This window comes from Trichosurus vulpecula, chromosome 8 (assembly GCF_011100635.1).
Source record: "Trichosurus vulpecula isolate mTriVul1 chromosome 8, mTriVul1.pri, whole genome shotgun sequence".
Taxonomy (NCBI): domain Eukaryota; kingdom Metazoa; phylum Chordata; class Mammalia; order Diprotodontia; family Phalangeridae; genus Trichosurus; species Trichosurus vulpecula.
In genome coordinates this window covers 29,112,004-29,133,829 of record NC_050580.1, presented here as the reverse complement: position 1 = coordinate 29,133,829, position 21,826 = coordinate 29,112,004, and the positions used below count along the sequence as shown (strand labels likewise).

At 40.2% G+C, this 21,826-nt stretch overlaps 1 protein-coding gene across 2 annotated transcripts in view; it reads left to right on the top strand.

Annotated features, from left to right (window-relative positions):
- CTNNA3 (catenin alpha 3) overlaps window positions 1-21,826 on the top strand; it is a 1,949,360-nt gene that overhangs the window by 1,685,330 nt on the left and 242,204 nt on the right. For both annotated transcript variants that reach the window (XM_036734544.1, XM_036734545.1), the window contains exon 14: window positions 1,013-1,105. In XM_036734544.1, the coding sequence (XP_036590439.1) occupies window positions 1,013-1,105 (93 nt within the window). The remainder of the gene's footprint in view (window positions 1-1,012; window positions 1,106-21,826) is intronic.

Sequence of the window (21,826 nt, the reverse complement as noted above, 5' to 3'; positions counted from 1 at the left end):
TGACTGCTAAGGTTCCTAAGGGTCCAAGATCTTGCATTTGAACTGAGCAAATCCCTAAAATTGGGAAAAGCCATGTTGTAGAACTATTTTTTTAGGGAAAGTAAAACTGGGGACCTGATTTGGACTAATGGAAAAACTTGAATAAAGTCTTAGGATTTGGACCCAGAGCCGGAAAGACAGAGAAGGGCATCTAGATTAACCCATTCATCCTATAAGGATACTGAAGCGCAGACCATAAATTGTTGGGGCAGGATTTAACCCAGGTCCTGTGTCTCCAAATCCAATGCTCTTCACTTCACTGCCCTGACTTTTTTTTTGACTTTCTCAGCAAGTATTTTACCACCAAACTGACTGTTCTTTAGCTATGTGCTATTCAAACTTATTTTGCTGATTTTTCTTAGTTTTGATCTTAGTCTGTAGTCTACATACCTATAGCCCTGTTTCTTTTTTTCCTCTTTATATCTTTCATCTCTGATACTTTTCACCAAGGTGTAGTGGCTGTTCTACGTCCTCTGAAAACAATCTTCTACAAGTTCTCCCTTACTTCTTCCTGAATGGAGAGATAGACAGACTGAGTGTGTGCTCTCTAAGGACCCACCTAGCTATTAGGGAATAGGTTTGTCACCAGGTTGGCCCCGAATGGATGAGCTATTCAACTGTGGAAAACCTCATTGGCAAAAGTTATAATCAGAATGATAAAAGAGCAGAATGTCAATTTACTGCTATATCTTTGGTCTAGCTATCATTAAAATATGAATAATATTAAGAAAAAAAGTTTTATACAAATAACTTAAAATTTTATGATACTGGTTTTAACAATTGATTGTATTTTTCTGAAATTTGTCATGCTTGTGAACTTTTCATCAATACTATAAATCACGGTTAACTGTATATATGCCCTCCCCCACACTCCAATTTCTACCTTTACAATTCTTCTTTTCAGTCTTTGGGGTTAGAAGCCATGCTTAATGGAAGAGATTTATCTCTAAATCATGGTATTTTCTCTTTCTAGACTCCTGAGGAGTTGGAAGATATTTCAGATCTGGAAGAAGATCATGATGTCCGCAGTCACACCAGTGTTCAGACAGAAGGGAAGACAGACAGGGTAGGTGTCCTTGAAAAAGGATAAAAGCCTCTATTGTGCGGGGGTTGTGAAGTCAGGGAGCTTGTGAAAACATGGATGGTCGTGGTGGCTGTTTTGCAGCACTGGAGGAAAACAAACACATTTCTAAAAATACAGAAAAACAAAAAAACTTCAATAAATCATAAAATGATTTTGCATCTTCTCACCTGTCCAGTTAGGGCTGAGGAGCTGAAAAGGGGTGGGGGAGGTATTCACTCCTTTGTATTTATTTCTAAAGCTCTTAGGGAAACTGTTTTGGATGAAGAAGTGAATCATTTCCTTTCATTCTGGAATATACACTGGTTTGTTTAGAGCAGGGAAGCCAAATCAGATGAAATCATAACTATCCTATAAATGATATAGAAAAAAAAATCTCTTGGGATGAAAGCACTACCTATCTGTCTCCTTATCCCCCTATTCAACTTCAGAATGTCAAAAGGATTTTTGAGTTTCCTTAATGAGCCTTGAGCTTGGGACTATATTCATCTTTTTATTACATGCCTATTATGTATTTGTCAGGGTGCAATAATTTCTGTCCTTCTGAGTGAGAATATGGTGTCTAGCTGACAAGAAGAGAATAGAAAAATGTTAGAATAAAATAGAAGTGAATGATAGTAGCAATTCCCACTCATGTATTATATTGTTGGGGTTATGGTTGCTGAATCATTTCAGTCATGTCCAGCTTTCCATGACCCCAGTTGGGGTTTTCTTGGCAAAAATCCTGGAATGGTTTGTCATTTCCTTCATAAACTCATTTTAAAGATGAGAAACTGAGGCAAGCAGGATTAAGTGACTTGCCTAGGATGACATAGCTAGTAAGTGTTTGAGGCTGGATTTGAATTCAGGTCCTTGTGTTCATTAAATAATAAGCATTCATTAATGGCTCTCTGGCCATCTTCATGGTCATCTGCTGTACTTGTCTCTCCCGCTGAATGGAAAAACTAGCACCAACTCTATGGCCCAGAGCTGCTGATTGCTAAACATTCCCCAAATGTAGGTCAACCTATCAAGACCAACCATGTTCTCCCCACATACAATTTTGCACTCTTGTGTTCAGAACAGTAATCCAATGAAGAATGTCATTCTTGGAAAGAGAATATCAATCAGATGACCTAGGACTCTACTCACCAAATGTGTTATGTTGGTCTTTACTTCTTTATATATCTCTTCTTGACCAACTCAATTGTAAACTCTTAGAGAGCAGGGACTGTCTTGATTTTGTACCCGTAGCCTTAGTGCTTAGCATAGTAAATAATAAATCCGTGTTAACTGATTGGCTTTTAAAAAAAAATCATTATTCATTTCTGCATTCAGTGCTTGGTATGCGCCAAGGAGATAGTGTGGAGCAGCTAATGGAGAACTGTTCTTTGAATCAGGGTAATACCTCTGATTCAGAATGTTGGTGTTAACCTGGGCAAGTCACAGAATTTCTAATTATCACAGACATCTTAGGAGGTGCAGGGAGGTGTTGCGTGGAGGGGGAGAAAGAGTTTCCTCACAAGGAGTTCCTAACACTAATAAGTCACAGGTCTAATCCATCTGTCTCTCCATATGCTGAGTATACACAGAAAAATACCAAAAGTCCAATTGCTCAAGAAATTTTCATTTTATTAGATTATTTCATATCCTTTAACAATTCTGGTTTTGGGAGTTTTTTGGGGGGAGGACAGAGGCAGGCTGAAAGTTTACACACAGAAAAATACAACAGACTTACAAAGTAATATGTGATAGAGTGGACTCTATCATTTAGTGTTGTCCAAAAGGTCCCTTGAAAGAAGGGAAGGAGCACTTGTGTTAAACTTGAAGGAATCTCGGGATGCTAAGAGTTTAAGGTGAGGCAGAACTACATTCTAAGCATAGGGGACAGCCTGTGCAAAGACTTGGAGGTGGGAAGTGGCATCTTGTATAGCAACAAGCAGGCCACTTTGGTTAAAATGTAAAATGTGTAACAATTTTTGTGTAAGTTGAAATGTAAAGTATGTTTTAATACTGCAATGAAGTAAGTGAAAAGAGAAGTTGAGAACAGCTTGTGGAAGTGATCTTATGTTAAACTGAGGACTTTATATTTTATAACAGACAGTGCTGGGCAGAATGTCATTCTACAATAATCTTGAAGTCCATAAATTATTATGAGAGCTAGAGCTGGAAAGGTCTTCACAGGCTATCTGGCCCAATCCCCTCGTTTTAGAAATGACAATACTGAGCCCCAGGGAAGTAAAACGACCTGTCCAAGCTTAACAACATTGTACAAGTATGGAGATTGACATGTATACATATGTCTATACACATCATACTCCCACATATATTTTACAGATAAAGACACTTCAACCAAAGATATACTTATCTATGATGGCCAAGGTGCTGTGCTAGGGTCTAGCAAAGTGGATGACTTGCCCAATATCACATAGCTGGATAAGTGACAGAGCTATAACCCATATTTGGGTCCAATGTATATGTGTGTGTGTGTCTGTGTCTGTGTGTTCCTTATACCACGCTGCAGAAGAAATCCCCTTGGAACATAGCCTCCCTTAGACTTGAAGTCAGCAGACACCTGGGTTCCAATTTGATCTATCCCTGTTGCTAGTCATGGGGCCATGGGGATTTTTTTTTATCTCCAGAGGTTATGTCATCTCATATATAATGAGGGATACTCAGACCTGTCACATGTCCACATTGCCCAGGATTGCGGTGAGGTTTGGACAAAGTCTGTAGAGCATTTACAACAAACCTTAGGAGCTTCAAAGAATGTGGCTATTATTTTTGATGAGATGCATGCAGAGATAGTATGGGTATAGGGGCCAAAAATGTCTCTACTTGGTAGCATTGACTCCATCCTTTGGCCCCCTCCTGGAATTAATTATATTAAAACATTTATTTTTTAAACTAGGAAAGACTTAAGCACATTATCTTGAGTGCAGCCTTTGTTTTATGTATTACCTAGTAGGGGTTCTTTGAATCAAGGAGCCATTTGGTCAGACTCATGCAGCCAATGCAGATAAGTGTACACTCTAAGAAGAGCCCTGCTGGTCATTTAGATTCTCCTAGTAATTTTCATATCCAGGGATCTATGGAAAATAGCCAATTTCAAAACCCGCAGATCTTTGCATTTCTCCAAACTGCGGTATTAGACATATCACACAGGAGGTTTCAGACTCTAGCCTCTAACAGGTTCACTCTTGATCTGGTCAGACAGGAAGACAGCTTCAAAGCGGTTAATAATAACCTTTATTCTAGTCTAGTCTTCTCTAATACAGTATTGCTGATAATGGACACACCACAAACTCCTACAGGATTCCCTAATCACCCTTCTCACAGGTGCCAGAGAGAAGGGTGGGGACAACTACCCCTACATCTTGACGCATGTGCATTTGTAGGGATTTGCAAAGTATGGGGGGATGGAAGTGAGCACAACTCATTGATGCATTTGAAGAGTATTGGAATGTGCAATACCTGGGGACCTCACACCTCCAGGAAGGGCTACGGAGGAAGACAAAATAAGTCAGTCCTACTAAATAACGTGCAGAGGACAAGATATCTGTGGTTAGAGATACTGTCTCTGAGAACGTTCTGGTTACTGCAGGCTTGCTCTCTGTGGAAACACATCTTGTCTCAGAACACTTAGAGGAAAAGATACTTGCTCCTGGAGACAAATACTCTGGGAGTACTCAGAGTATAAGACATTGTGGCTGGAGGCACTCATTGTAACATTCTGGTTACTACATCTCCTAGCTATCCTTGAACCAGAGGCAGGACAGTAAAGGCGGCTCCATCCATACAGTTCCAAAGGGGAAGAGGCTGGCACCAGGTAGGGACACCAAGCCACATTTGGGACTGGAGAGAGCCTCCATTGAAGTTTGCTGCAACTGAGTCAACTTCAGAAGAAATCACCTGGTTGCGGATGGAAATATTGAAACAGGAACCAAGCCTCATGGTGCAGAATTTGGGAGAAAAACTGTAGCAAATGAGGAAACCAAGGACAAATGAAGTAACTAGGTAAAGGAAAGGGAAATTACCCTGCAGTATTACTGTGAATTATGGGGACTATGTATGTCCAAGTGGATCAGTAGGGGCTGTTCACTCCTTAGCCTCCCTAAGCCTCACAGTAAGATAAATTACCTAGACTCAGGGGAGGGGAACCTGCAGCCTTGAGGCCACATATGGCTTTCTAGATCCTTCAGCATGGCCTCTTGACTGCATTGGAGTCAGTTAAGAGGCCGGACTTAAGGATCTAGAAGGCCCCACGTGGCCTCAAGACCACAGGTTCCCCAAATCTGGCTTACGTTATACAGATCCTCATAGGTCACTGAAAAGCACCCCTCCCCGCATTTTGTTTCCTTCATTCTTCAGGTTCTTGAGTTCAGATACTCTCTGTACTGTTATTGTATAAGTAATACCTTTCTTACAGTTAATGCCTTGGGTGTATCGAGTACTCATAGGGAAGCTGGGGGCTCTTTCAAGGAGACTGAATGAGCAAGGCCTAGAAGGTATTTAGATATCTTCTAATCCAGCTTTCTTACTTTACATGTTGTCCTCTCTAGATTGGGACACACAATCCATAAAAAGTACTTAATAAATGTTGGTTAATAATACCCGAACCAAACTTAGAGAGAGCCGATATAAAACTGTCTGAGTTCCACATTGTGATTTTCCCCACCACGGTATCAATATACTGTGGGTCAGCATATGAAATTAAATGGGAATTTGGGAGGAGTTTTGCGGAAGCCCCAGATGATGTGGAAGGCCTGCAGACAACACAGAGCCTTTGACTAAATGTATAACTCAAATTTTACAATAAGGTAATATAAACATCACATAAAAGAAAAATAAAACAATTCAGACTTTTTCTCTGGTATGAAGGGAGGGCCAAAAAATTTTTCACAGATTTTCCAGATTGTAGGGGGCATTATGCCCCTAACCCCTGCAATGTAGAAGGGTTAACTATATTTCCAAATATTAATTCAATATTATTCAGGAAAAAAAATATCCTGATTTCTTTCTAATTAAAAAACAAGCAAACCAAAAACAAAAACTTTTTCATTGTTGTCTTTGGTGTCATAGAAATTGGGAGAAGCGTTGCGTGAAATGCTATACAAATGAAAGAGTTTATTATTTTGTAGAAATTTGAGTGCTTTTTCTTTTTCTTGGGTAGTATACCTTCTTTATACATTTTCCTTCTCCCACTGACAATTCAGGGCATCTAAATCAGCCGTGCAGACTCTCACGCACGTGGCAAAGTATCGGGAGTCTTCCTGTAGCTGGCAGTTAGCTGCATTTGTCAGACAAATCTAATAGGATTCATTGGTGAGAGATCAGACCTGGGGAATGAGTCACTGCTGGACTAGGCTTCTGGGAAGATAAATGGCATTGTAAATTGGAAATGATATTTGCTAAAGGTAAACTTTCCTGATGCTTCCCTAGAATCAACAGGTGTTGTGCTCACAATGATCCTGCAACATGGAGTGAGCCTGGGCAGGGAGGGGACATGGTAAGCCAGGACTTATAGATCCGTGGATGGGAGGCAATTTATTGAAGGGGAAGAAACTCCCAGCAGCAATATTCCACCCATCTTGCCATTTCTCCATCCCCAGGGGCTTATTTATTTATTTGTTTTGTGGGTAGCATGTAGGGTTCAGGGCTATATTTGTGTTCTTTGCTACACTTGTCAGTATAATCCTCAAGCTTCATCATATTAAAACCTCTATTAAAAGACTAAAGTATGAAACTTTATGGAGAGACACAGGTAATGTAAAGCAGTAGAAAGAGGGTGTAACTAGTTGCAAGACCTTAGTTGACACACCGACTGTATTGTCAAATTACCTAACTCTGTGTTTTGTCATCTGTCAAATGCAGGTAGATGCCAGGACTGCTAGGTGGCACCATAGTACAAAGAGCCACAGGCCATGGAGTCAAGAAGACTTCCTCCTGAGTTCAAATCTGTCCTCAGACACTTACTAGCTGGGTGACCCTGGGCAAGTCACTTAACCCTGTTTGCCTCAGCTTCCTCATCTGTAAAATGAACTGGGGGAAGAAAATGGCAAACCGCTCCAGTATCTTTGCCAAGAAAACCCCAAATGGGATCATGAAAAGTCAAGCATGACTAAAAATGACTGAACAAAAACAAATAAACCACTGCTCTAGACCCTGTGTCTAGGGTATCATAGGATCTACATCATAGGATATAGAAAAGGAAGTTACTTTGGGGATCATATAATACAACCCTTTCTTTTTGTAGAGGAGTGAATTGAGTCCCAAGGAGTTTAAATGAATTATCCAAAGTCACACAAGTCCTTTTTTGAACTTTAGGTCCACGCTCCTATGATCCTTTAAACACTGGGCCCGTAGGTGACAACCTCAGACCACTCACCTAGGTGAACAGGTTGTTGGGCAGCCTGTTTGTTTGTTTTTGTGTTTTGGTTGTGATTGTTGTTGTATTTTGTTTAGCAGGGGAGGAAGCAAGGCAAGGTTGGGGAAGAAATGAGAATATCTGAAATCTGACTAGTAGCTGTGGCGGCAAAAATCCCAACTGATATCTACTTATTTCAACTAATTTTTATACATACATATATATATGTATATATATATATAATATATATATACATATATATGTGTATATATATATGTGTGTATATATATGTATATATACATATATATGTATTTGTTTATTTTCCTACCTCTTCAAGGAGTATGAATGTTATTAGTCTCCTCTCATTTTTACTGCCCTGAAACAAAGCTCCATTCACCCTTCCCAAGTTATGTTTCTATTATATAGTGACATATTCAGCTGTGGTCCTAAGGCCAATTTCCGGCCCTGTCTGACCTTGTAGTGGCAGTTATTTATCATGTTTTTTTAATAGTTCTGCTCCCTATGGCATTTCTTCTACTTTATCACTTATCTTTGCTCTCAATAGCAAATGTCTCAGAGCACTGGGAAAGTGTTACTCATGTAAAATGATTGAGAGTCTGTAGGCATTGAGTGAAACAATAACCAAGGCCAATAACACTTTTCTTATGAAGCAATAGTGGTTCTTCGGGGCAAACTAGCAATTATTTTAATCGTTAAACTAATTCGGGCAGACACGGTGAATCTATCTAATGATCATGTATTATACAAAGACATGTCTGTGCTTGGAAATATGAAGATGTGAGTTCAAATCCTCCCTCAGTGACTTGCAGCTGTGTAACCCTGGGCATGTTATATAACCTTTCCTACACTGTTCAGTCATCTGTAAAACGAGTAGCTCCTCTAAAGTTTTGTCCAGGCCTAAATCTATGATCCTCTATCCCTTAAAGCTGAGACTTCATTAAAAGAACATTCACCATTGAGTCACTCACTTAGGGCAGAGAAAGACAGTCTCTATGATATCAATTTGTATTTGAAGGTGACACAGAGAATGTTCTTTAAGGACAATTTTACACCTAAAACTCCTGAAAGGAAGCTTTTACACCTTTATTAGTAATTGGTATAGCCTCTAAAATTTTTTTTAAAAGACAATTTTTATCTTTTAATTTGAGCTGTAGCTGTGTTAGGCTCTGTGGTAAAGTGAAATACCATTCAAAATTCCAAGACGATCAAGGGAGAGTCTTTACATCAAATGAGACGAGATGGTCATACTAATTATGACATTGTCCTTTTCATAGATTATCCCAGGTTCAAATCTAGAAGTGATCTTAGGCATATTCTAGTCCAACCTACTCATTTTAAAGATAAAAGAATTGAAGCTCATGAAGATTAAATGACTTCCTCGTGGACACACAGCTATGTACGAAGAAACACATGAAGTATGATCCTCAAGTTTGAAATTCAGGCTTCTCCTAAGAAATGGAGAAAAGTTGTTGAGTCATAGACTTCGGTTCAGTATCACAGACTACCCATGTGACTCTGGGACAGCCACTCAACTCTTGTTTGCCTGAGTTTCCTTAGCTATTAAATGAGGATATTGATACACCTTTCAGAGTTGTTGTGAGGAACAAATGATATAATAATCTTAAAGTGCTTAACACAGTGCCTGGCACATAGTAAGCTTTATATAAATGTTAACTGATTATGACTGTGATTAGTATTATTAATTTCTATCTGTCCATGAAAATAAGTGGACTTCTTTGGATAGCAGTGGATTTCCAGACACTAGAGGTCAGTTTTGTGAAGCTCTATGATGACTCGTTGAAAATGTCATAGAAAGGACTCTTACCCAGGGACAGTTTAGACTTGATCTTCTCTGAGGTGTCGTTTAATCCTGACAATCTGTGTTTCTGTACTTAAATAAAATAGTCCTGGTGTTGTGCAGCAAGTGCAGGGCAGGTGAGAATCTCACTCTCATTCAGATAACAACAGTCATTTTGGAGAACACCATGTGGGTGAATGTTTTAAAATTACCTGTTTCTTCTTCCTGAGGATCAGAGAAAAGAACAATTACTTTTTCCTTTTAATGGGGGTGCTTCATTTAAAAGCCAAGAAACTATCAGAGTTGAGATGTGTTCTCAATCCCTTAGTTTACATTTTCTGTGTGGTACATCAAGTTCAAGAGCCAGTGGGCTGAAGTGCAGAGTGGACCAGATGTGAAGTCAGGAAAAAGTGGGTTCGAGTCTGATAGATACTGAGCAAGAGAGGGGTGATCTGCCACTGCCTCACAAAACTTTTCAAGATCTCACATTTCATCATCTGCATTGTTGGAGGGAGGTTTCACATCATAAATTCCTAAAATCAGTAAAGTCACAAATCTGAACCTCTAAGGTTAGGGGCAGAAAGAGAACTAACTTTCCTTACATATACAGGGTGTCCCTAAAGTCTGAACACATAGGCGAAAATGCATATTTTGAAATATTTGGAATATTAATAGACCTTAGCCCTCTTGACTTCTTTTTCTGGGCTATGCTAAAGGAGAAGGTGTACTGAATGAAAATCACAGATGCAACAAACTTGATTGAATGCATAAAGAGTGAATGTACTAAAATTGACAGCCATGTGGAGTTATTGCATCAAATTCACGTGAATGTTGCAAAGCACATCAACCTTTGCACCACAAATGATGGAAATCATATTGAAGATGTTATTTGTTAATATTCCAATTAAATAGAGGGGGGCGGAGCCAAGATGGCGGCTGGTAAGCACGGACTAGAGTGAGCTCCGTACCCGAGTCCCTCCAAAAACCTATAAAAATGGCTCTGAACCAGTTCTAGAACGGCAGAACCCACAGAACAGCGGAGGGAGGCAGGGCTCCAGCCCAGGACAGCCCGGATGGTCTCTGGGTGAGCTCTATTCCACACGGAGCTGGGAGCTGGGAGCTGGGAGCTGGGAGCTGGGAACGGAGTGGAGCAGAGCCCAGCCTGAGCGGCGTGGACGATCCGGACCGGAAGCCGGGCGGAGGGGGCCCTAGCGCCCTGAATACGTGAGCAGTTACCAGACCCCTCGACCCACAAACACCAAAGACTGCGGAGAAGGTTAGTGGGAAAAGCTGCGGGAGTGGAAGGAGTTCGCGGTTCGGCTTCCAGCCCCGGGGGCAGCGGAGGTGGGGCAGCTACAGCTGTTGTTACTTCCGGCCCCAGGCCCACCTGGTGGGGGGAAATAAGTGGCGGATCACAGCAGGGGTGCACAGCCTGCCGAAGATCTGAGCCCAGTCTGGACTGGGGGTCCTTGGGGAAGGAGGAGTGTGGCTCTGACAGAGCTGGCACCTCCCCCCCAAACGTAGAACATAGAACTCTGTAATCTACAAGCAGTCATACCCCACTGAAAAACTCAAGGGTCAAGTTAGTCGGTTGGGAATATGGCCAGGACGCGAAAACGCGCCCAGATTCAGTCTCAGACTTTGGATTCTTTCTTTGGTGACAAAGAAGACCAAAACATACAGCCTAAAGAAGACAGCAAAGTCATAGAGCCTACAACCAAAGCCTCCAAGAAAAACATGAACTGGCCCCAGACCATAGAAGAACTCAAAAAGGATTTGGAAAAGCAAGTTAGAGAAGTAGAGGAAAAATTGGGAAGAGAAATAAGAAGGATGCGAGAAAACCATGAAAAACAAGTCAATGACTTGCTAAAGGAGAGCCAAAAAAATACTGAAAAATACACTGAAGAAAACAACACCTTAAAAAATAGACTAACTCAAATGGCAAAAGAGCTCCAAAAAGCCAATGAGGAGAAGAATTCCTTGAAAGGCAGAATTAGCCAAATGGAAAAGGAGGTCCAAAAGACCACTGAAGAAAATACTACTTTAAAAATTAGATTGGAGCAAGTGGAAGCTAGTGACTTTATGAGAAATCAGGATATTATAAAACAGAACCAGAGGAATGAAAAAATGGAAGACAATGTGAAACATCTCCTTGGAAAAACCACTGACCTGGAAAATAGATCCAGGAGAGATAATTTAAAAATTATTGGACTACCTGAAAGCCATGATCAAAAAAAGAGCCTACATACCATCTTTCAGGAAATTATCAAGGAGAACTGCCCTGATATTCTAGAGCCACAGGGCAAAATAGAAATTGAAAGAATCCATCGATCGCCTCCGCAAATAGATCCCAAAAAGAAATCGCCTAGGAATATTGTTGCCAAATTCCAGAGCTCCCAGATCAAGGAGAAAATACTGCAAGCAGCCAGAAAGAAACAATTTGAATATTGTGGAAACCCAATCAGAATAACCCAAGACCTGGCAGCTTCTACATTAAGAGATCGAAGGGCTTGGAATGCAATATTCCGGAGGTCAATGGAGCTAGGATTAAAACCTAGAATCACCTACCCAGCAAAACTGAGTATCATGTTCCAAGGCAAAATATGGACTTTCAATAAAATGGAGGACTTTCAAGCTTTCTCAGTGAAAAGACCAGAACTGAATAGAAAATTTGACTTTCAAACACAAGAATCAAGAGAAGCATGAAAAGGTAATCAAGAAACAGAAATTGCAAGGGACTTACTAAAGTTGAACTGTTTTGTTTACATTCCTACATGGAAAGATGATGAGTACGATTCATGAGACCTCAGTATTAGGGTAGTTGAAGGGAATATGCATATATATATATATATGCATATATATATGTTTATGTATATATATAAGTGAATGTGTATGTATGCATGTATCTATGTGTATATGTATGTATGTGTATGTATGTGTATATATATATATATGTAAAAGAAAGAGAGCAGACACAGGGTGAGTTGAGGATGAAGGGAAGATAGCTAAAAGAAATAAAATGAAATTAAGGGATGAGAGAGTAACTTACTGAGAGAGGGAGACAGGGAGAGATAGAATGGGGTGGATTATCTCCCATAAAGGTGGCAAGAGGAAGCAGTTCTAGGAGAGGAGGGGAGTGGGCAGGTAAGGGGGGAATGAGTGAACCTTGCTCTCATCAGATTTGGCCTGAGGGGGAATACCATACATACTCAGTTGGGTATCTTACCCCACAGGAAAGAAGAGGGAGGAAGATAAAAAAAAAAAAAATAAAATAAAATAAAAGGCAGGGGGATGATGGAGTGGAGGGCAGATGGGGGTGGAGGTAATCAAAACAAACACTTTGGAAAGGGGACAGGGTCAAGGAAGAAAATTCAATAAAGCAGGATGGGTTGGGAAGGAGCAAAATGTAGTTAGCCTTTCACAACATGAATATTGTGGAAGGGTTATACATAATAATACATGTGTGGCCTAGGTTGAATTGCTCAACTTCTTAGGGAGGGTGGGTGGGAAGGGAAGAGGGAAGGGAATTTGGAACTCAAAGTTTTAAAATCAGATGTTCAAAAACAAAAAAACTTTTTGTATGCAACTAAAAAATAAGATACACAGGCAATGGGGCGTAGAAATTTATCTTGCCCTACAAGAAAGGAAGGGAAAAGGGGATGAGAGGGGAGGGGGGTGATAGAGGGGAGGGCTGACTGGGGAACAGGGCAACCAGAATATACGCCATCTTGGAGTGGGGGGGGAGGGCAGAAATGGGGAGAAAATTTGTAATTCAAACTGTTGTGAAAATCAATGCTGAAAACCAAATTTGTTAAATAAATAAATTGCATTAATTTAAAAAAAAAATATTCCAATTAAATAAAATGTTATCGAAAATTTCATTTATTTCATTTCTTAAAAATATGCATTTTGCTTATGTGTCCAGACTTTAGGAACACCCTGTATTTTTATTAGACTGTATTATTACATTGAAACTCCAATGGACCTTTGCCATCATCAGTAAGGGTGCTTGTACCAACCATGAGCAAGACCATCCACCTGTGGATGCTTCAAGCATTTCTCTTTCAAATCCTCACAGAAATCTATCACTAGAGTTATGCTACTGAGGACTACTATTGTCCATCATCTGTCCTTGTCATTGTCGTTGTCATCTCCTCTTCCTCCTCCTCCTCCTTCTTTCTTCTCCTTCTCCTCCTTCTCTTCCTCTTCTTTCAACTTCTCCTACTCCTCCTTTCTTTTCCTTACATTAGTTGTTTGTTGAGTGTGTTGAGTATTCGATTTCATGGATCAAAGGAGAACTTGTACTGGAAAAAGCTCCATCCTTTGAAGGAGATGAATGATTGAGCAAACAAATTAATGAATGAAAATTATTTTAAGCACTTACTATCTTAGCACTGTGCTAAGCACTCAGGATACAAATAAAAAAGTTAGAATGTCCCTTGGGTCAAGGTTCTCACACTCTATGAGTAAGACAAATATAAGAAAGAGAATTCAGCTTCAGGGCTAATGACTAAACCTAGAAGTCCTAAGGTTTCAGCCATTGGTCATATTGCCTGGCCCAGTGGTCCTTAGAGTATATCATAGGTCACATACAAGTATTGGGGTTCTTGGGGGTGGATGAGAAGGCCTGGAGGATCACAGGAGGTATTAGCGCTGGTGGTCCTGCATCTCACTTTACATAAGGAATAGAGCTGATGACTTCCATCTTATCCCAGCTACATGAGGAGTCAAAAAAAATTGAAGAGTTCTGATTACAGCTTCATGAAGTATATAGAAGGAAAGGAAGGAGAGCGTTTGGGTGGCCAGTCTTAATACTTCAGCCATTGCAGTTGGGATTAATAGGGGCACAGAACAAAGGGGAAAAGAAAATGAGGAAAGGGTACCCCAGTGGCCTGCATATACAATTTGTAGTTATTTACCTGAGGCATGGAGAAGTAAAAAAAAAATAAAAAAAATAAAGATAATTTATTAAATGCTCGATCTATGTGAAACACTGTGCCAAACACTGGGGATACATGCAGAAAATCAATATAACCTCTCTTTTCTAAGAGCTCACCATTCTAATTAAAGAAAGGGGACATCACTTGTAGGAAATTGTAGCCGCTAGTCAGAGAGAAAGAACCATGATCCTTAGGGTACAGCAGCCAAGCAGGTGACAGGGAGGCCTTTTAATGTAATTTCTGTATGTAAAACCATATCTGTTTCTGATGTTGAACTATTTGACAGTGCCAAGGACTATGGTGTCATGCATTTGCTTTTCTGTATTTTCAGTACCTTTTGTTATTGAGAGAATGTCTTTTGCATAATCACATAACCAGTATATGTCAGAGGGAGAAAGTGGACCCCATTTCTATATGCCCCCAAAGCCAGCCCTCTATCTGCTCTCTTTCTGTCTGAACTACTTCTCACCATTGGGTTAAGTCAGAGGTCATGACCTCTGATTAGAAGAAGAAAAAGAAGGTGGCGGGTGACATATTTGAAACCAGACTTTTGGCTGATAAATGCTGCCGGTTACCTCTTTCTATATTATTCTCATCATCACAAGCTTGTTTTACTGTTCAAAATATATTATCGATCACGTTTACTGTAGTGTTTCAGCTCAACATTGCTGCTTCTGCAGTATGTGCTTGGGATCTGCTTGATGTTGGAGGCTATGTTACACTTTTAATACACTGTTCACCGAATAACACGCTGTCTGCAAACCTGCTATGCCTTAAAGAAAATGCCTTAAAGAAAACCCTCCAACCTTGGAGGGCAGTGTCAGCCCTGGAAACAGAAGGAAATTAGGGCAGAACTCACAACAGTTGCCTGGGTTACTGGATATAACCTTGAAACATTGACAGGAGTAAGTGAACTGGAGTGTGTCTGATATGGAAGAACTAGGGATGATCCTTCTTACGAAGAGCAGAGGCAGGAGCATGGGGCAGGGGAAGGGGAAGGAAAAGAGCGAAGGGAAGGATGTCCGTGTCTCCACGTCCCACTGGCAATAGGGAACTTGCTTTCTGGGCTTGCTCGCTCAGGTCCGCTGAGAGGAGGACTCTGGTTTGAAGGAGAAGGTTATCTAAAATTAGACCCTAGCTGAAGATCCAGGAACTACTCATTACCTTTACAAGGCTTTAAGAATCCGACAACCTGTCGTAGTGAAATGAGCATTTGTTGGGAGCAGTGGAACTGGATTTGAATCCCCTGTCTCCTTACCCTGCCCTATGATTGTGGAAGCTTGGGGAGGCTGCTACCTGGATAACTGGGGCAAGTCTCCCATGGTTCTCCCTTTCCTCTGCAAAATGAGGGCAAGGACTAGAGGCCCCTTGGTGCCAGGTCTTTTTCATAGAAAGTGTGCTGGATTTAGAATGCTCCATGGCTTCGGATCCGGGCTTGGCCACTTGCCATTTCTGTGACTTTGAATAATTCATTCAAACTCCTCAGGCCTCAATTTACCCCTCTATAAAATGAAAGGGTTGTAGTGTATAATCCCCAAAGTATCTTTCTCTTCTCTACCCTATGACTTTATACACTAGGCATATAGTTTAGAGGAAGAGAAGGAGGAGGAGGAGGAGGAGGAGTGGTAGTTGTAGTGGTAGTAGTAGTGGTAGTAGTGGTAGTAGTAGTACTAGTAGTAGTGGTAGTGGTAGTAGTAGTAGTGGGAGTGGTGGTAGTAGTAGTGGTAGTGGTGGTGGTAGTAGTACTAGTAGTAGTGGTAGTGGTAGTAGTAGTAGTGGTAGTGGTAGTAGTAGTAGTGGTAATAGTGGTGGTAGCAGTGGTAGTAGTAGTCTTAGTCATAGTAATATTAGTTGCAGTCATAGTAGTAGTAGTAGTAGTAGTATAGTCATAGTAGTAGTGGTAATAGTAGTGGTGGTAGTGGTGGTAGTGGTGGTAGTAGTAGTAGTATAGTAGTCATAGTATTAGTGGTAATAGTAGTGGTAGTAGTGGTAGTCATAGTAATAGTCATAGTGGTAGTAGTAGCAGTAGTAGTAGTAGTAGTGTTTTTGTTGTTCAGTTACTTCAATCCTGTCTGACTCTTCACGACCCCATTTGGGGTTTTCTTAGCAAAGATACTGGAGTGGTTTGCCATTTCCTTCTCTACTCCATTTTACAGAAGAGAAAACTGAGGCAAATAGGGTGAAGTGAATTGTCCAGGATCAGCTATTAAGTGTCTGAGGCCATATTTGAGTTCGTGAAGATAAGTCTTCCTGACTCCAGGCAGAGCCGTCTATCGACTGTTGCCACTTGGCTACCCCTCGAGCAGTGGTATTGAACTCAAATAGAAATGGGGCCACTAAATTGTAACATAAGGATCTGTCTGGGCCACATCTTGACTTAGAAAATCTCATATTGGCATTGCCTAAATTCTAATGTATTTTTATTTATTTTGTTAAATATTTCCCAATTACATTTTAATCTGGTTGGGCACTTGGAGGCTGTGGCAGTGTGTTTGCCACCTCTGATCTAGATAATTACAAATCATTTTTAAAAGGCCCACACAATATGGGGAAAACCTGACTTCATTGCACATGACATTATTTAGTTTCACGTTTATTTTTTAAATATTAATCTCATTTGGAGTTTCTGCTGACCCATAGAATGTAAGTTCCTTCAGGCAAGCACTGTTCTTTTTTCATTTTGTCTTTCTGTCCATGTACAGTGAATGGAAAGATCATGAGACTTAGGGACCTTGGTTCAAGTCCTGGCTGTGTCAATTGTGATCCGTGTATCCTTTGAGCTGTAAAAGGGGCTCTTAGAATAAGTGAAGCCTGACCATCTAGCTCTTGACCTATGATCCTTGATCCCCAGAAGGTACTATGTTGCCTGGAACACAATAGAAATTTAATAAATATCCACTTCTTATCTTCCAAGTACAAATTAAATACATAACATTGACAATGTAGATAGATATAGGGCCATTTTGCTATTTAATGTCTATTCTATTCTGTCAGTTATCTATCTGCTTGAGATCTCTTGGAACTAACTTTCTCTTCCTTACCTTTGACAGAGAGGGAAGGAAGGAGGGTGGGACAGAGAGAGAGAGAGAGAGACAGAGAGAGAGAGAGAGACAGAGAGAGAGAGAGAGAGAGAGAGAGAGAGAGAAAGAGAGAGAGAAAGAGACTGTCCTAAAAGACTGAGGGACTTGCAAAGCCTTCCTACAGGAGACAGCCCTGAGTAGAGCTAAGGATTATGAGGTGTAGTGAGAAGGGAATTCATTCTAGCCATATGTGACAGCCAAAACAAAAATATAGAGGAGAAAGATTTCAATCCTGGTTCAGGAAACTGTAAGCAGGTTGCTTGGCTAGAAAAGAGAACAGGTTAAATAGAATAAGTTGATATAATGACTTCTCCTGTCCTCTTTCCATAGTTATGCACATTGCAATGCCAAGCTCAACTTCACTCTCCTTTTATTTTTGTTATTGTCAAAATAATATTATTTTCTCTTCCCAAATAACGTACAGTTTGCAAAGTATGTTCACAGACACTTAGTGACAAAAACTTTTTGTAAGTAACTTGAAATATCTCTACAAGGACATGCACTGCCCTTTCCTGACTCATCTCCTATGAGTCATCTGGTTCATTGTGTGCAGTATTCCATTACCTGTCTCTACTGATATAACTCCCATTTTCCCCATACCTAGAAGCCACCCCTTCCTCAAATTACCCATAAAATGGAAGAAGCTAGCAAAATTCATTAGAAAATTCATTATAACCAAACAACGTGTTGTTTAGCAGGAATCTATGTGAAACATAAAAACTCATGCTGAGTCAAAAATAAAGGGCAAGAGACAAATATCTTAGGCCCTGTGGAGATGGCCCCATGCCCTAGATGCCCTTTTTTGACTCGTCTCTCTTCACTAACCTTTCTAATCTTTTACGTTCCTATTTTGAGCCTTTTCCCTACTATTCCTCCATTGTTCACAATGCCCTCTGCACACCCGGCCCAGTCTCAGCCATAGGTCAGAGCTAGCTGAAGCCCCATTTCTCCAACCATTCCTTTAAGAGCATGCATAGCCAGGCAGCTACTACAGTTTCACTGTTTTACAGATGTGACTACTCTTCCCTCCCCAGTGAGATTGTTAGTTCTCCTAAGGATGCATTAGACTTCTGCTTGTACGTCCCACAGCATCTCCTATGGGGTTATGTGACTAGCAAATGCTTTCTCAAATTGAATCACCCTGGTGAAGTAAAGATCATTGCCAAAGCAGCCTACTTTCCTTACAGCTCTGGGTTTCCTCTTCCCCCATCCTCCCATTTTATAATATTTTCAAATGTTACTGGTGAAAAAATGAAAAACAAGAGAAGAAAAGGAAAATTTGGCCCTCCAACATAACCTCTTCTCTAAGCTATTCTTGAGATGCTGTCAAGCTTAATCTAGCCTGTTTTATTATAATAAAAATTTCTTACTGGACATTTTGATATTTTAGAGTTACTTTACATTTACTTCTTATTTTTCTTATGTTCATGGATCGATGTAAATTTTCTCTCTGTCATTATAATATTAGTTCCCAGAGGGCAGTAGCTGGTTTTTCCCATCTTTGTACCCTGCAGCTAAGCAGGGCTTGGCACACGGTAAGTATTTCATATAAGCTAGCTGATTGAATGATTGATGGTTTAGATACAAGAGTGGTCTTAGAGTTGTCTGTTGTTGGTTTTTTGTCCTTTGTTCTGGAAGAGGACCTTGACATCAGGAAGGTAATGCCATGACTTGCAAGTGAATTGGATGTAAGTGAGGGAGGGCAGTGCAAAGTGACCAGCCTCATTTTCTCCTCCTGGGTCCAGTGGCAAAATATAGATCAGGACATCTGGAGGCGGCCACGTATGCCGTGGGAGACCTTGGCCTTTTCAAGTTAAGGTCTTTTCCAAGTCTCAGTTTGACTGAGTCCTGCACATTCAGTGATTAAGCCTAGGTAAGAAATGAGATATTAACTTAGGTTTCAAAAGTGAGTGTTACTGCCCTCTGGGGGTAGTAGCCTCAAGGTGAAATTAGGAGGAGTTGACTAAAAATAAGGGTCAACTTAACCTAACTCCAGTGGGATGCTGAGGAATTTTTGTTTTGTTTTGATTTTTAAAATGGGTGGTAGGACAAATAAGTTTGGGAAACTCTGTTTAGAGTAAGGAAGACCTGGGTTTGAGTACTGTTCTGGACCCATACATAGTAGTTATGAGAATATGAGCAAGATACTTATCCTCTTCAAGTCTCTCCAGCTGTCATGAGTTTTTTAACTGAATCAGCAGAAGAACTTTTCACACTCATGAAATTATAGGTCTAGGCCAAAAAGAAGTCTACCAAAATTATTTATATAATATTTTTGAACCAGACCTCAGGTTACACTAGCATATGAAACCTTTCTCTACCAATGTAGATCAGGAAATGCTATGGAATTTACAGACTTAGAACTGAGAGGTTATTTTTTCAGTCACACCGCCAAATAACTCAGAAGCAACACTTGAACATAGGTCTTCCTGACTCTGAGTCCATTCCAGTATTTAATATGGAACTGACTCTCCTACAGCATTTACAGAGTATAAACCTTTGATTTTGTTGGTGTTGTTTTTTTTTGGCAAGTCTTACTTTATTTGAGCCTCACAACAGCCTAATGAAGGTAATGACAGTTATTAATTATCTTCATTTTATAATGAGATGGTTGAGTCTCAATCAGGTCAAGTGATTTTTACAGGGTCATTCAGTTAGGTATGTACTGTAATCAAGATTGGACAGAAAGGTTCCAGATTTAAAATTCACTGGTGATGTCAGTGGATCTGTATTATAAAATATGATATTATGATCTCTCTTTTAGACAAAAGGGCCTATAAAAGCTTTTAGACTGAATATTGCCCTTTCCTACCTGCCCTGCCTGGAATTTCAGCCTTGAACAACACATACATAGCTATTTGTTTCCCCAGGGGGAAAAATCACTCTTCGAATTCTCACCTCAAGGGTGTCTTTAGCCTAGTTCCTTTGACTTATTCAATTCCTCCTGGCTCCTTCCATCAATGGCAAGAGCCAGTTCTCCTGGTTGCCATTAACACAACACCTAAGACTCAACCTAAAAGGATTTAATACTGTTGGCTCACTCATTCCAACAGGGAAGAATTACTCAAGCTTACACTACAAGCTTGTACTACAATTCATATTCATTAACAGTGTATCTCCCCTTTATCTATCCATTCCCTGATCTAGTTAAGACAGCTAGCTGGTTCACTATATACAGTACTCCATTTCCTGTCTCCACTAACATAATCTCCATTTTCCCCCATAGCTAGAAGCACCCCTTCCTCAACTCACGTAGGAAACAGAAGAAGCTAGCAAAATTCATTAGAAGCTAACAACATGTTGTTTAGCAGGAATCCATGTGAAACATAAAAACTCACACTGAGTTAAAAATAAAAGGGCTAGAGCCAAATCTCTTATGCTTCATTTGAACTCCAAAAAAGGCAAGAGTAGCAATCATGATCTCAGATGAGGCAATGGCAAAAAATAGACTTAAGAGAAATAAACAAGGAAATGTTACTGTTCTGAGAGGCACATTAGACAATGAATTAATATTAAGGCTTAATAGCTATGCATCAAATGGCATAGCATGTGAATACTCCCCCACCTCCTAAAATGAATATAAAATCTTTTCCTTCCTGACATTACTTTGAATGGCACTGTGTGTACTTCATGGAAAACTCGTCTATGTAATGTACTCCAGAGCCTACCCCCAGTCAAAAATAAGTCTATAGAGGGCAAGGGCTCCTTTTTTTTTCCTTTTCTGCCCAGAGCCCAGCCATTGCTTACTGATGCTAGGTGGGAGTGGAACGGGATTATGCTGATGATTTCATTGATAAAGGGAACTCCTAAATAGGGAAACCCCCGTAACTAGATGCTACAAGTCCCCATGATGCCTCCTTGATTAACTAACATCAGATTGCAATGTTCATTTTATTGACAAAGGCCTTTGAAGGGCTCTATTTTCTACTGATGATTAACCAATTGAAAGGGGAAGGCAGTGCTTGGAAATAGATTATGAGAATGCATATTAGGAGGGCATTGTGGTTGGGTCTGATGAAAATGGAAGCTATTTAATTTTTCAGTGATATGACATGAAGCTGGAATTAGATTTTTTTTTTCCTTTCCACTCTGTATTAGCCTGATTTCACTGAACTGTCTGCAATAAATGAAAATTAAAACTGTTTCATTCTTTGTTTCCAAAATAAGATTGTGGATTGAATTCTAAGATTCTAAGAAAACTTGACCAGCAGCTAGGTAAGAGGCTTTGGCATTGAGATTTGCTCAAGATGGCCAGAAAGGGCTAGACATGTGATTTCATTAATAAAAGAAACTCTCAGGAAAGGAAAATCCCTCCACCAAAGCAGATAGGCATCTTCTCTGAAACTTAAATTTTTAGAGGATTGCTAAGTGACTTGCCCGGGGTCACATATGTAAACTATTTGTGTCATAGGTGGTCAATGAACCCAGTTTTTTTTCATTCCAAAGCAGGCTCTGTATTTACTGTATCACCCACTGTCTCACAAGAAGACAGGGACACTCTTTTTAAAATAATTGTCATCA